This window comes from Mya arenaria, chromosome 1, assembly GCF_026914265.1.
Source record: "Mya arenaria isolate MELC-2E11 chromosome 1, ASM2691426v1".
Lineage (NCBI taxonomy): Eukaryota > Metazoa > Mollusca > Bivalvia > Myida > Myidae > Mya > Mya arenaria.
In genome coordinates this window covers 28,912,671-28,928,403 of record NC_069122.1, presented here as the reverse complement: position 1 = coordinate 28,928,403, position 15,733 = coordinate 28,912,671, and the positions used below count along the sequence as shown (strand labels likewise).

Sequence of the window (15,733 nt, the reverse complement as noted above, 5' to 3'; positions counted from 1 at the left end):
GGTGGCAGTACGGTAATCAGACGACTAAAAGACGTCACCGTTAGTTTCTGAACGCGTATTGACCTAAAAATATATTAAACCCTTAAACCTTAATGTATGTATCCCAGATCCTAAGACCTACCAACAATATATATATGGAAGAAATACACGTCTAAAATGTAAAGTTTACACTGTTATGGATACTCACTCATAACATGTGTCAGTTTTCAGAGAAAAACAATAGGTTTAAGATTTTTATCTTGATTTCTAAAAAAGACGTAGTATGTCTGACACGCACAGTTTCTTGACTATGTAAGTATATATGCAGTCTGGGAGTAGCATTATTGGTCCCAGATGCAATACTACGGTCTAAGGGGAGCAAGTCTAGCACAACATGCAGAAAAGTTGCCTGCTACAAAAATGTTGCCTGCGTCCAACAAAATGACAGGATTTTCTGTTGTGAAATATTAAGTTTTAAACCCTTTGCTTGAAATGGGTCTTACTACAGAGGTGAGTAATTAAAGAAAAACATCATATTTAAGTAACTGATATACATTTTTATAACTAAATAATTTAACAATTAGTTTTATCATTTTTCGCTAAATTAGACTAGGTTTCGGATTGGACATTCGGATACTTCTTCCCTACCCTAGTTACATTTTCACAAGACATTGAGCTGAAAGCCGAATACATGTTTGGTTTCTTATGCTGTTTAATTTTAGAAAATGTTTATAGGATCAACCATTGCTATACTCAAAAATATATAAAGAAAAAAAAGATACTCAGATTTCTTTTTTCTAGTAGTAGTAATGGACAATGGAGGGGAACACAGTTGCTGGAGAATGAGCAGTTTAGGGATTTAAAGGTTAATCATGATACTATTGGAAAAGGCGTAATTAGTGATGTTAGTGATGTTCTAATGATAGAAATAATCAAAATCTGATTGGTGACAACTGATTGATTTTGGTCATAATTGATCATCCATTCAACTGGCCAGTTGTTTTTCATCTTTCCTCTCGTTATTTGCGTTCGGTCAATGTCTGCCAATTTTCTTGTCTGAGCTCATTTACACATTTGAAAGTGTTTAGTTGTTATTGTTAACAATATTGTCGAAAGCAACATCAACACTAAATAACTGCAAAAATGCACATACCATAAGCATATAGTCTAAAATAATAGACGTGTTATACGAGATTCTTCTAATCCCCAACATCTAAACAGGTTTGTGCAAAAAACGGGGTGTTTTGAAAAATATTGAAATTGTATTAAGCTAAGTTATTTATGGTTTTAAGGTTTATATTCATATTTTACCATGTAAGTGAGAAGTTATTTTGCACAAAACAAGCATTTAATGCATTTAAACACATTATTTACCTTTCCTATAAAACGAAAGTTGACTGACACAGACAACAATCATGCCAAGCAGAACAACTTGACCCAATCATAATTACTCGGCCACCTCCGACAGGCTTCGAGATAGACCTCGTAAACACAAACGTAACAACTCGGCCATGGCTGAAATGTTCTGATTGCTTTAAAACTGTGCCCTGAAGCCTTGCAGGTGCCCTTCATGTATATATCGATAGGTTTTGACAACAAGAAATGAAAAAAAACATGTCAAACTCATAAATATTTTTAGGATATGACAGTTTTATGTATGGAACTGATATAAAATAACGTAATCTGGTAATATTTCTTGTTTTTATGATATTTTTTAGATGCTAAATGCTTTAACCCAGAATCCCAATCAGAATAACTACCCACTTTTGATTCTAAACAATTTGTATGTGAAGGATTTGCCGTATCAAAAATCGTAAAAAAAAACCGGTAACGTACAATTATTTGGACTACATAAGCTTAGTAATGGATAATGATTAATTGCACAAAAATAGAACTACATTTAAGGTCTTGTCAAAAACCTATTGTTCTATCGATAATTGTTTAATTCTATAGAACTGATTATCGTTAGTCAAACTAGAACTGATTCCCAACACAAGGTGTAATGTTATTTTTATATTCCTCTACACTAAAGTTATGACTAGAATGCATTCCCATACACCAAAGTATGGTATTTTATATGATCAAAATTGATGTGCAGTCCTGGTTTAATAGAGGGGTTTAAGGGGGCATGGTGTCTGGGGATGTTTTTTCGACTGAATATTCTTTTATAATATCAGTGCGCTTCCCTTATATTTTGGAAAAAGAAGAAGAAAAAAATATAAGATTTAGAATATATATGAAACAAAATGTTAAGACACCATGGTACACCCATTTTCTGAATAATATCAGTTTGCCTGGCAAATATCAGTTTAAAAGTTTATGTCATTATTCGTGTGTACAAAGTATGTGGAAAGCACAAGTGCCATGATAAATAATTTCTCTTATGGAGACAAGATGGGTTTGATAAATATATTAAAATCAACCTTGTAAAGATAAAGAGTTGTGATGCTTATTCAGTGTTCAGAGACTCCTAAAATTTGGCTTGGATTTTACCAGAAGCCTTAAATTTAAAAATCCTATGTGCACGAATCTTACATGAAGAGTAAAAGTATCCGAAATGACGTAAGTGTATATTTAATTTTACAACTCATTGAAACATTATCATTCAGACGCTTTAAAGAGTAAATAACATCACAGACTGGTGCGCAAGATGAGAGACTTTGTATATACATTTATTCTCTGAATCAACATTTGACAGTTATTGATTGTGAAAGTCATGCATTCTTTCAATGTCCTAAATTCGATATTATTCGTAGACAATATTTTTTTAACTGGTATTCATCTGGTAATAGTTTAAATGATTTCTACTCTTTAATGTCTACTGAAAATGATAATACAATATTGAAGTAAACAATCTATGTATACCATCTGTTAGAAATGATAAATGTGTAAATCGTATGTTGCAACTACTATACTATGTTGTTGTTTTTTGTACATTTTGTGTATTTTGGGCCGGTGGCCTTTATTTACTTGAATAAAATGAATTGAATTGAATTTTTAGCTCACCAGAGCACGAAGTGCTCAAGGTCAGCTATTGTTATTGGTCTTTGTCCGTCAGTCAGTCCGTCCGTCAACAATTGTTAAAAAACCCATCTCCTCTGAAACTACCTGGCCAAATTCAATGAAACTCTACAGGAAGCTTCCTTGGGTGACTCTCTGCAAAAACACAACAGGGGGTTACGATTGATCAACAACAACAACAAAATGGCCGACTTCTTGTTTTGCTTTAAAAAACATCTCCTCTGAAACTGCCAGTCTAAATTCAATGAAATTTTACAGGAAGCTTCCTTGTTGACCCTCTACAAAAATACACGATTGATCAACAACAACAACAACAGCAACAACAACAAAATGGCTGACTTCCTGTTTTGCTTTAAAAAAACATCTCCTCTTAAACTACCACTCCAAATTCAATGAAACTTTTCAGGAAGCTTCCTTGGGTGACCCTCTACAAAAATATAATAAGGGGTCACGATTGCTCAACAACAACAACAACAATTACAACAACAAAATGGCCGACTTCCTGTTTTGATTTAAAAAGCATCTCATCTGAAACTACCAATCCAAATTCAATGAAACTTTACAGGAAGCTTCCTTGATTGATCTGTACAAAAATGCAACAAGGGGTCATGATTGATAAACAACATCAACAACAACAACAAAATGGCTGACTTCCTATTTTGATTTAAAAAGCATCTCCTCTGAAACTACCAGTCCAAATTCAATGAAACTTTACAGGAAGCTTCCTTGGGTGATCTCTAGAAAAATACAACAAGGGGTCACGATTGATCAACAACAACAACAACAAAATGGCTGACTTCCTGTTTTGATTTAAAAAGCATCTCCTCTGAAACTACACGTCCAAATACAATGAAACTTTACAGGAAGCTTCCTTTGGTGATCTCTACAAAAAAACAACAAGGGGTCACGATTGATCAACAACAACAACAACAACAACAACAAAATGGCTGACTTCCTGTTTTGATTTAAAAAGCATCTCCTCTGAAACTACACGTCCAAATACAATGAAACTTTACAGGAAGCTTCCTTTGGTGATCTCTACAAAAAAAAACAAGGGGTCACGATTGAACACCAAAAAAAAAAAGCAAAAACAACAAAATGGCCGACTTCCTGTTTTGCTAAAAAAAAGCATCTCCTCTGAAACTACACATCCAAATACAATGAAACTTTACGGTAAGTTTCCTTAGGTGACTTTCTACAAAAATACAACAAGGGGTCACGATTGATCAACAACAACATCAACAAACTGGCCAACTTCCTGTTTTGGTTTTAAAAATCATATTCTCCAATACTACCTGTCCAAATTCAATTAAACTTTACAGGAAGCTTCCTTGTGTGACCCTCTACAAAAATACAACAAGGGGTGACGATTGATTAACAACAACAACAACAAATGGCTGACTTCCTGTTTTGCTTTAAAAAACATCTCTGAAACGACCAGTCCAAATACATTGAAACTTTACAGGAAGCTTCCTTGGGTGACTCTCTACTTAAATACAACAAGTTGTCACGATTGATCAACAACAACAGCAACAAAACAAAATGGCTGACTTCCTGTTTTGCTTTAAAAAAACCCATCTCCTCTGAAACTACCTCTCCAAATTTAATGAAACTTTACAGGAAGCTTCCTTGGGTGACTCTCTACAAAAATTCAACAAGGGGTCGCAATTGATCAACAACAACAACAATCTGGCCAACTTCCTGTTTTTCTTTAAAAAACATCTCCTCTGAAACTACCAGGCCAAATTCACTGAAACTTGACAGGAAGCTTCATTGCATGACCCTCTACAAAAATACAACAAGGCATTGAGATTTATCAACAACAACAAGAACAAAACAACCAACTTATTGTTTTGCTTTAAAAAAAATCTCAGAAACTACCCGGCCAAATTCAATGAAACTTTACAGGTAGCTTCATTGCATGACCCAATACAAATATTAAACAAGGCATCGTCATCAGTAAAGATATGATTAAATTGCAACATTTTTATTAATGCTTTATCACAGAGTTGTGGCCCTTTGTTGAGGTGAGCGTTTTAGGGCCATAATTGCCCTCTTGTTAATAACTCATGATATTGTTATAAAGTGAATGAAACCAGTCAACGGGCTATTTTTAAATTCAGTCACTGTGCCATACATTTTTTAAACCTCGTCTTTATGGTTGATTATATTAATATACTATGCTTTCTTTAGCAACAGTGTTGAACACACGAATAGTTATGTTAAAGCAATCAATTTTAAAATAAATAAATTTAAATTTAAATTTAATTTATTCTATTGAAGTCAAATCTGTTTAAGTTCTGAAGTGTAAGTGTATGGAAACATGTATTTCTTAACAAAGAAATTCACTGACAAGAACATTGTATGTTAAAAATATACTTAAAGCAGTCAAATTAAAGATGATACAGCCTTTAGGCTTTACTAATAGTGTCACACTGTGTTTTGAAAATATTCCTTGTGATTTTAAGAGGTAAACAACCTTGCAAATGTCAAACTAGTAAGTGTAATAAACATTATAGCCCTACAGAAACAGATATATGAATACCATGAATAGGCTAATTACCTGAAAAAGACTTATTTTTATTCTGGACTCTCTAAATTTATGCCAGTTTCCTTCATTTTAGAATGAAGGAGTTGACTCCTTTTCTAAAAGTCTAAGTGTCAAACACTTACATTAGCTCTGAAGTAAATTGCCCATGCCTATACCCTTCATGTTTTAATACATTTTATGCCTTGTTAAGATATGTTTCTTTGTTGAAATATGTTTTTTTTTTGTTAAAGTACGTTTTTTTTTAAAATAATATTCAGGCCAAGGCTTCAGTGAACATTTATTGAAATTTTTATATATTATATGTAATAAGGCACACATATTACAGTTTCAGTTGATTTGGGACGTGATCAAATTGAATGGTTTTATGATTTTAGCTACATTTTAAAGGGGCTGTACTCTGTATGATGAAATAGCGAAAAAAAGAGAAAATTGTCGAAAACTGACATAAATGTACAATGCATTGAAACTTACTAATTGAAGTACCACATAGTTTACAATTAATATATTTTTCGCAGTTTTTTTTTGTATTTTACCATTAAAAAAGATTACAACACTGGACCACAATTTGGGCGACACCGGTTCGAACCCGGTCTCTGACTCAATTTTTTTTACATTTTTTTTTTACAATTATGATATCAAAGAGTAAAACATTTTATTATATAATTGTCCTGAGATTCGTTACAGATTGGTGCCAATCTGGTGTACAGTCCCTTTAAAAAAAACAGGGTGATTCACATGAGTGACAGGGTGCACAATCTGAAAAGGGCATAATTTCTCTGGCTGTCAAGAACTAGGAATTAATTAATTTGACAAAAAATGTTCAGGATTGTGTTAAATTGATTTCAATTGCCAATTATGCAAAGTGTGCATGTATTTATTATCATATTGTAATTTTCAACATTTTCTTTTTAAATATTTGACAGTTTTAAGTACTTAATTCAATGTAGGCTAGTATTTAATTCTATGTAGGCTATGTAGCGTGCCCATGGCATGGTCTCAATTAGGGTAAGAAGGATGCTTCCAAAAATATACCAGGTGCAGCACCCTTCCATAACTTTACCTTAAACCCTATTGTCTTGTCTAGGGTTTTGCATTTCCAGTGATGATTTGTGTATCACACAATTGAGGCTTATTGAAAGAATCCCATTAGGGTCTGAATCGCTCATCTATCCTCAAGTCACTGTGGTAATAAAGGCTAAAGTTAGCATTAGTCAAAATATTCAATAGTGTGCATTGAGGGAAAAGTTTTTATATACTATAAGGACATATATTTAGCTCCCCAAACATGTGGTCTCCATTCAAAAACATAAGTTAGCTTTGATATACAGTGACGATACTTTGTGTTTAGGTAGCTAGTGTGAGGGCATGTGGTTGGATTGCTTTCGGGGTTAGTAGGGTCAAGGTTAAAGCTGCTGTTACTAAAAGAATAATAATATTGATTTCTCCTCAATAACTTTCATTAGCATAAATGGATAATAATAAAACTTGGTGTGTAGGTAACTCATGTTAAGAAGTAGCTTGTGAATGATTTTTAATTTTGTGGGGTCAAGATTACTGTTACTAAAATTGAAATATGGGGCCCCTTTGTGAAAGGAGACATTTCTGTCATAATTCACCAACTTGGGTTCTGGAACAATTTTAAAAAGACACTATATTCTGTGTAAGATTAACATAGGTGTGAGTATACTATTATTCTTCAGTGAATTTCACAAAACAGATGAACAGGCTATGAACTCGTCCACCTTGTCTCAGATTTTTTTTAAAACACTCCTGAGGAAAGTTATACAATTGTCAAATGTTTTTAGTAATCAGGTCTGTTAAGCCACTTGTTTCGGATATTAATAATTCATTTTGAGATGATGAGGAAAATAAATATTGTTTTGAAGAAAAGGTTTGAAAGAATTCCATGGCAATTTGCAATTTTTCTTTCATTTGGTGATAAATAAATGAGTTGAATCACTTAGGCCCTGAGTTTATATACTTTTAGTGGTCCTTTACCAAGAGTGTTCAACTTATTTCCTGGGGGTCAAGAGTGACCGGACACTAGGGGTATACAAATAAAGTAATTTTTTTTGAAATCTTCTCTGTAACCACAATATCCAGACCCTTGAGATTTGGCATGCAACCTCAATTAGTGGTCCTTTACCACGAGTGTTCAAATTATTTCCCACGGGTCAAAAGTAGCTTAGAGGTCTGAGGTTTGTGATATACTTAAAAAGTATTTTCTTTAAATTTGATCTGAAACCGCATGGACAAATCTTATAGTATAGTGATGATATTTAGTACATGTATGTATGAAGCCTTATGTAGTGGTTCATTACCCAATTTTGTTCAAATATTGCCCCTTGTGTCAAGGCTGGCTGTGGCCTAAGGATCCCAGGTTTTATATATTATTGTACAGTAAAACCTTTAAAAATCTTCTTCTCTGAAACCGCAAGGCCCAGCCCCTTGATAATTGGTGCGTAGTCTCATGTAGTGGAAATTTATTAATTGCATCCATAACATTTATTGGCTTCCTCAGCAAGAATAACTTCATTAGCAACAAACAACTTTCTTTTTAACCACCTACTTACAAAGCAACCAATGATTTGCTTAACAATATATGACTTTCTTTTCAAGTTATCAATCAATGACCTTAATCCTTAGCAACAAATGACTTTCTTAGCAATAACTCACTTCCATAGCAGCCAATGATTTCCTTGGCAGCCATTGACTTCCTGAGCTACTATTTACATCCTTCACTGCCAATGAGTCTCCTAGCGATTATTGACTACCTTAATAACCAATGGTTTCCTTAGCAACATGACTTCCTTAACCACTTGCTTCCTTAACAACTACATAATATTTAACCATTGAAACCATTGTTTTCTTTAGCAACTAGGGACTACATTAGCAGTCACTCCTTTAACAGCCTATGATTGCATTAGCAATATACATATATACTTTCTTAGTAAATCCATACATCGTAGCAACCGTTGAATTCCTTAGCAACCAGTGAAAACATAAGGAACCAATTACTTCCTAAGCAACCACTTACTTCCTTAACAACCACTTACTTACCATTGAATTCCGTAGCAACCAATGACCACCTTAACAACTACTTTCATTTATAGCAATCAGTGACTTCATTAGTAATATCTCCCTAGCAGCCAAAGGTCACCTAAGCAACCAACGACTTTCTAATTAATCGCTGATTTCCTAAGCAAACAATGACTTCCTGTTCAACCAATGTTTTGAATACTGCCTTATTAATAGGGTTTTCCTTTTACAAACCATTTCATTATTATGCCGATATGCGCACGTTCATAGAATGGGACATATTATTGTTCCAGGGCAAACGTTCGTGCCGACGACGACCATAATGTTGTCTGCTCAATATCTTTAGAAGCCTTTGTCCAATCATCACCACATTTATTAAGAATGTGTATGGGAATACTAGTTGGATCAGGTTCGATAACCAGCTACGTTTCCGCAATCTCGAGATTTTGGCGATAACTGAATTAACAGTGTCTGCTCTCTAAATTTGGCTTAACATGCAACCACCTACATGCATCACCAAACTTTGTGTCCTAAACATAGGATGGGTGTTTTTGCGATTGTTGGCGCTCTTGTTTTTTGTTTTATGAAAAATAGCGGTTTGCAAATGACTGTAGGTTGGACAGTCTGTCGTTATGTCGGTCGGTCTGCTGGTCGGTAGATTATGTCTCTCAGACGACAGTCTTATGAAAACTTCGTCTGTAGTTTCATATTTTTCACTTTCCCGGAATTGTGCAGCCATAACTTATCAATCAGTGCATGAATGTTCTCCTTAAAACGCTTTTATTCAATCATCTACAGTTTTGTGACGCATAGGGTGTATGTTTGACAAAGAAACTAAAACTCGTATTTTTTCCAATATGTGTGAGACATAATTTCCGTAAAGGAATACACATGTTTATATTTACTTCACTTTTGTACGACCAGCCCTACCACAATATACTATATGTATGTATCAAAAGAGTAAAAAAATAACTTGTACCATGTAGATAGATATGTGTGTGTATATAGTATTACAAACAAAGCTTTAGCACTGGTTAAAAGAAGTATGGTTTGATTTAGGCCATCTTACACATAGTAAGGAGAATAAATTTGAGATTTTTTAAACGTCTTTGTTTAGATTATGTAGGGTTTAATAGTTTTGCCTTCGCCCACACCTGTTTTTGAATGAATTGGAAATCTTGTACATGTACTTTTATTTAAACTTTGCTCGCCAAAATCCAATGAAGGAAATTGAAAATTGGTGTGGCCTTATTTTTGAACATCATTAGCTGAACATGTTTGGAACATGTGAGTATTCTTTGAGAAGGAGCACACTTTTGTCAAATAATTACCATTTTCAGACTGTTTTTCTTTTATTTTCAGATGACTCTTCAAAAGCACTTCATTTCCATAGGCTGGGAGCGTGTTAACTAAAGCTCTAGTAGATTGGAGAATGCAATACAAAATGGCTTCCAGCAAAGTTTGTATTAAGGTTGGAGACAAACTCTTCGAGATAGAGAAAGATGTTCTGATGAAACAGAGCAAATACTTCGATGCTATGTTTGGTGGAAACTTTGTTGAAACTAAATCCAAAGACATCGATTTGACAAAGGACATTTCTGATGTTGATGCGTTTGAGCGGTTGGTTGAATATATTTGCACGGACAAAATAGTATTTGAATTATCAAACTTACGAAAAGGAATCGATCTAGCCACATTTTTGATGGTCGACAGTCTATTAGAGAAATATGTTAATTACATGAAGAAAGAGCTTAGTGTTGTTAATGTCTTTCAATTTCATTTTCTTGCTCTAGAATTTGGATTGATAGAGCTCCTGCCTTATACCGAGACATTCCTGTCGTCACGGTTTCACGACCTCCTTGTTTTCAAGGAATACGCACTTGATTTGACATGTGACCAACTGAAGATCTTGGCCGAGAATGGCTGTACAAAATATTGTGGATATCTTGATTTTATTTCATTTCTTGCAAAGTGGCTAGTTGCTGGTAATGATAAAGATGACGCATCTGACAGACTAGAAATTGTATTGGATTTTATTGAGCAGCGCAAAGTCCAAGGGTTACACAAGTGTCCTTCAATCAAGGTAGAAAATGAGAAGCTGGATGAATTTCAGAAACTTATTGATAGATTATCAAACACTTGGATTGACAAAGCAGAACAAGACAAAATCGAGAGGTTTGTTAAAGTTTGCAACGATAGTTTAGAAGATTTGAAGAAGAATACAGGAAAGCATAGTGGAAAGAAAGATGAAACAAACCAAGTTTCAAATGATACAAAAGAGAGAAAGGAAGGTGCAAATGTAGGGAAAAATATACCTGCTGACGATAAAGGTTCCACAACTGTTGCTTTGTTTACTTTATCAAAGAGAACAGACACACGATTAACAGAAAACAGCATGGAAGAGGATCATTATGCAACATGTGAAGATAGTCAGTATGACATTCTGGTATTTAATGCTAAAACACAGGTGTGGCACTATGTGGCAGATTTGTCAGAAGTTTACTACATGTATAATGTATCAGATGAACAGTATAACGCAAATGGCTTCAAAAACTTTGACGAATATTATTCATGGACGGAAGCATTGTCTGAGGGGGAACCACTTGAATTTGAAACAAACGGAAGATATATTGCACTGGCAGAGAAGGGAGCTGAACTCGAAGATTTGACCATATTTTCTGTACAAACAAAGAAATGGAATAGAATTGATTTCTCTAATGATATATTTTATGAACTTGAGGACAACTCAACAGTTTTAGGAAGGGCATTCTCAGCGGTGTTGGGTCCAGATAATGAATTGTTTATCTTGATATTAGCTGAAATCATTGTGGACCCATTTATGGAGAGTGATGAGAGTGAAGAAGAAGGGATCAATATACGCCAAGAAGAAAACAATGGGAAAATGACTGCGACACTAATCTGTTATACGTTTGATCTTGCTACAATGGAGTATAAGAAGCTGAATGAAGGAGTACCAATGCTCGCGTTGCCAGACAGTGAGGTTAGATGTATGAATGCAAGATACAGTGACAATCATGATACAATTATTGTGTATTTGACCTTTGACAAAGATACAAGTATCATGTACAAGATTGACACAATTTGCCTTCATAAAACAAACAAAAAAGGCCAGAAAGTGAGAATAAATTCCAAAAACTTAAGTGTGGAACCTGAACTTATTTGGAAGACGGAGGGGTTTTCTTTCACGGACACAAGAATTCATGAAAGTGATGAAAGTTTCATGATTTTTAACAAGGAGTTTGAAGACTTGCTGTCTCCTTGTATTCAGTACACCTTTTCATCTGGAGAAGTTTCATTGGTCACAAATGGAACACCTTATTTGCTGTCGAACAAGTCAGAAACCAACGAGACGGTCAAGATTGACAGAGTCGAAGATGTCAAATCGTTAGCAAGCATCAATACCTCTTTTTGGCAATTGGAACAAAAGTTGGGGGTGGGAAATTTGTTCAGGGAAGTTCGGTATACAAATGCTGGACAGTATGACGTGATTGATCATAAACCGCCGCCGTTTGTGGAAGTGAGAGCAAGCTGCGCCGTCGTCGTTGACGAAGCTATGTTTGATAACTTGAAACCAGCAGTTCAGTTTCTTCTTCCAGAGGACTGAGACTTATACTCTGTATATTGCTTTATGACCAATTGTGCTGCCTAAACATATGTCATTTAAGGGTTGACTGAGAAAACGTGTTACATGATAGTTGTTTTGTTTTCATTAATGCTCGATTACACGGACACACATATTTACTGGAATTTACATGTTGCAATGGATATATGAAGCATTGCTCATTTGTTCATGTCAATTTGTCTATGAAGTTAATCTAAATACTTAATTTGGCCGCATTATTTTTGTAAACCTTTTCTGTATACATCTGTACTTATATTTTAAGAATCATGTATTTTATTTTGTTCTTATTTATTTATTTTTTCTATTACCTTTCTAGCCAACATTTTTTGCACTTTAGTAACTTCGTTGGATATTAGTAGTTTGTATTTTATTGTTATTTTATTCATCTAAAACAGCCATTTATAAGACTAAGAGAAATAATATAAGGGTTTAAAAAGCATACGGCTAAATTAATGAATAAATGTTTTATATGAAATTGATCAATTATAAACATACATTCCATGAAAATGTATATTAATGTCAAGATAATATCTAATTGTTACTGAAAAAGGAGTACTTTGTGCTTTTTAATTTAAAATGTTGTTATACTGGTCATCAACACGTTAAGCCTAAAGAAGCCTCCTACAACAGTTGGGCTCAAATGCAGTTGATGTCTGTGTCTGTTGTTGAGTGCATACATTTCAAACTTCATAATTATACATTATACCTCATTGAGGAGATGTGCAGTGTATAGGAACCCTTGGTGCAGTTTTTAAATCATTGCCCTTTGTTAATGTTCACACTTATTTTTTGTCCGGAGCATAACTTGAAAAGTATGATTGACTTCAAACTTCAAATATTTCTCATTGATGAGAAGTGCAGTGCACAGTAACCATAACTCTGGGTGCAATATTTTTACTAGTTGTTACCCATTGTTAATATTCCTTTTTTATTTTTTTTTTGTCCGGAGCATAAGTTGAAAAGTCTTCAAGATATCGATCACATACAGATAGATCTCAATAAGGATAAGTGCAATGCACAGGAAAAATAACTCTGGGTGCAGTGTTTTTAATAATTTCCATTTGTTAATTGTTATATTTATTTTTGGTTCGGAGCATAACTTGAGATGTCTCAAAGGGTTTGACCTCAAACTTCATATACAGATATTTCTCATTGAGGAGAAGTGCAGTGCACAGGGACCCTCTAGGTGCATTTTTATACGCCCGAGGGGTCGTATTATGTTATGGCCTCCATCGTCTGTCCGTCTGTCTGTCCGTCTGTCCGTCCGTTAGCAATTCCTTGTCCGGCTATAACTTGGTAACTAATAAAGCGATTTTCAAATAACTTTATACAAATCATCACTACATTAAAAGGATGTGTCGCGCGCAATTTCCAGGTCCATACCCCAAAGAATAGAATCACCATGGGGGTGCGTTAGCAAATCCGTGTCCGGGCCACAACTTGGTCACTAATAAAGTCATTTTCAAATAACTTTATACAAAGCATCACTACATTAAAAGGATGTGTCGCGCGCAATTTCCAGGTCCATACCCCAAAGACTAGAATCATCATGGGGGTGCGTTAGCAAATCCGTGTCCGGGCCACAACTTGGTCACTAATTAAGTCATTTTCAAATAACTTATACAAAGCATCATTACATTAAAAGGATGTGACGCGCGCAATTTCCAGGTCCATACCTCAAACACTAGAATCACCGGGGGGGGGGACGTTAGCAATTCCTTGTCCAGGCCATAACTGGGTTACTACTAAAGCAATTTTCAAATAACTTTATACAAATCATCTCTACATTAAAAGGATTTGTCAAGCATGCTTTCCAGGTCCGTACCTTAAAGGCTAATTTCACTGGGGGGCGTTAGCAATTCCGTGTCCGGGCCATAACTTGGTAACTAATAAAGCGATTTTCAAATAACTTTATACAAATCATCACTACATTAAAAGGATGTGTCGCGCGCAATTTCCAGGTCCATACCTCAAACACTAGAATCACCATGGGGGGACGTTAGCAATTTCATGTCCAGGCCAGGCACTGCTAACTTTAGTATCATAAAAGTTTCAATATTGGAAGTTTAAGCCTTTGTTGTAAACACTTTACACCTAGTAAGCAGTATACTAGCATAACCTAAATGTTTATTAAAGACCTCAAGCCGAATCTTCTTCGGGCGTATAATGCTCCGTTTCGCGGTGCTCTTGTTTTAGTTATTGCCCATGTTCATTTTCAATGTTATTCCTTGTCGCAAGGCGAAGTTGATACTGTTCTTTACTCGGCGGGAGATATGGTCGTGTGTGACTGGCCTTATTATTGTGTTCATTTATCGAGGATAATAAATTGCTAGAGTGTAAGAAAGATGGATTGATTGATATTCATTCAGGTTAAAACACAGAATAAAAGCATGTAACTACATTATGTCATTTTTAAATGACACCCAGCTGTTTGAAACAGTAAGACATGACGCTTATGTCACTGATAAACCTCTACGGACTGAAAAAATAACAAGTGGTCATATTTGCAGGGCTTGAGGATTTTGCCCCTCTGGTAATTCGCATTTTCGTTTCCACGTAGATGGGCTAAACTATATACATTGCGCTCTAACCTAGTTTTTATCAACAATCACAATAGGTCTTTGGCAGACAAACAGGACTGACAAAAGGTGATTATTTTCGTTAACAAAAAGTTTATTAGCCGGATTGTTCATCGAAAAATTACGGGTTATAGAATGGCGAAAACCGGGCGGGCGGGCGTTAACAATTCTGCGTTAAAGTTTTCATTTTATGTAATTAAATCAAGAGTTTTTATCCAATGGTAATTAAACTTGGTCAGACTATTTTTCGGCATGTTATCTTGAATATATATGAATATGGGTCATCCCGGGTCAAATTCTAGGTCACTAGGTCACATCTTAGGAAAATCATTCCACGTCATAAATTCAACAATTTTTGTCAAATCTTTATGAAACTTGGTCAGAATATTTGTCTGCATAATTTCTTGAAAGTTTTATAGTATGGGTCATCCCCGTTCAAAATCTAGGTCACAAGGTAAAATCTTAGGAGAAAGAATTCCACGGCCATAAAAATTCATTAATTTTTGTCAAATCTTTATGAAACTTGCTCAGAATATTTGTCTACGTGTTGTCTTAAACATTTGTGAATATGGGTCACCTCAGATCAAAATCTAGGTCACTAGGTCAAATCTTAGGAAATATTTTCCTGATGTCATAAAAAAAAATAAAAAAAAATCATGAAACTTTTCATGAAACTTTTACAATTTTTTTTCTCCAGGATATCTTAGTCACATTAAAGTTTAATATATTTTCAAGAAACTTTTACATTTTTTTCTCCAGGATATCATAGTCACATTAAAGTATAATAAAATTTAAGCATAAATTACAGTTTTTTTCTGCAGGATATTGTTTTTTTTTCAATTTTCATGACATTTGGTTAATTTACATACATACACACACACACGCACACATGCTTTCACACTGGCACACACAACATTGACC

At 34.6% G+C, this 15,733-nt stretch overlaps 1 protein-coding gene across 1 annotated transcript; it reads left to right on the top strand.

The window, feature by feature from the left end:
• The first annotated feature begins 386 nt into the window (after positions 1 to 386).
• LOC128234099 (uncharacterized) lies at positions 387 to 14,712 on the top strand. Its single transcript, XM_052948145.1, has 2 exons — positions 387 to 489; positions 9,953 to 14,712. The coding sequence occupies exon 2, from the start codon at positions 10,023 to 10,025 to the stop codon at positions 12,213 to 12,215; it is 2,193 nt and encodes a 730-aa protein (XP_052804105.1). The 5' UTR covers positions 387 to 489; positions 9,953 to 10,022; the 3' UTR covers positions 12,216 to 14,712.
• The last annotated feature ends 1,021 nt before the right edge of the window (positions 14,713 to 15,733 follow it).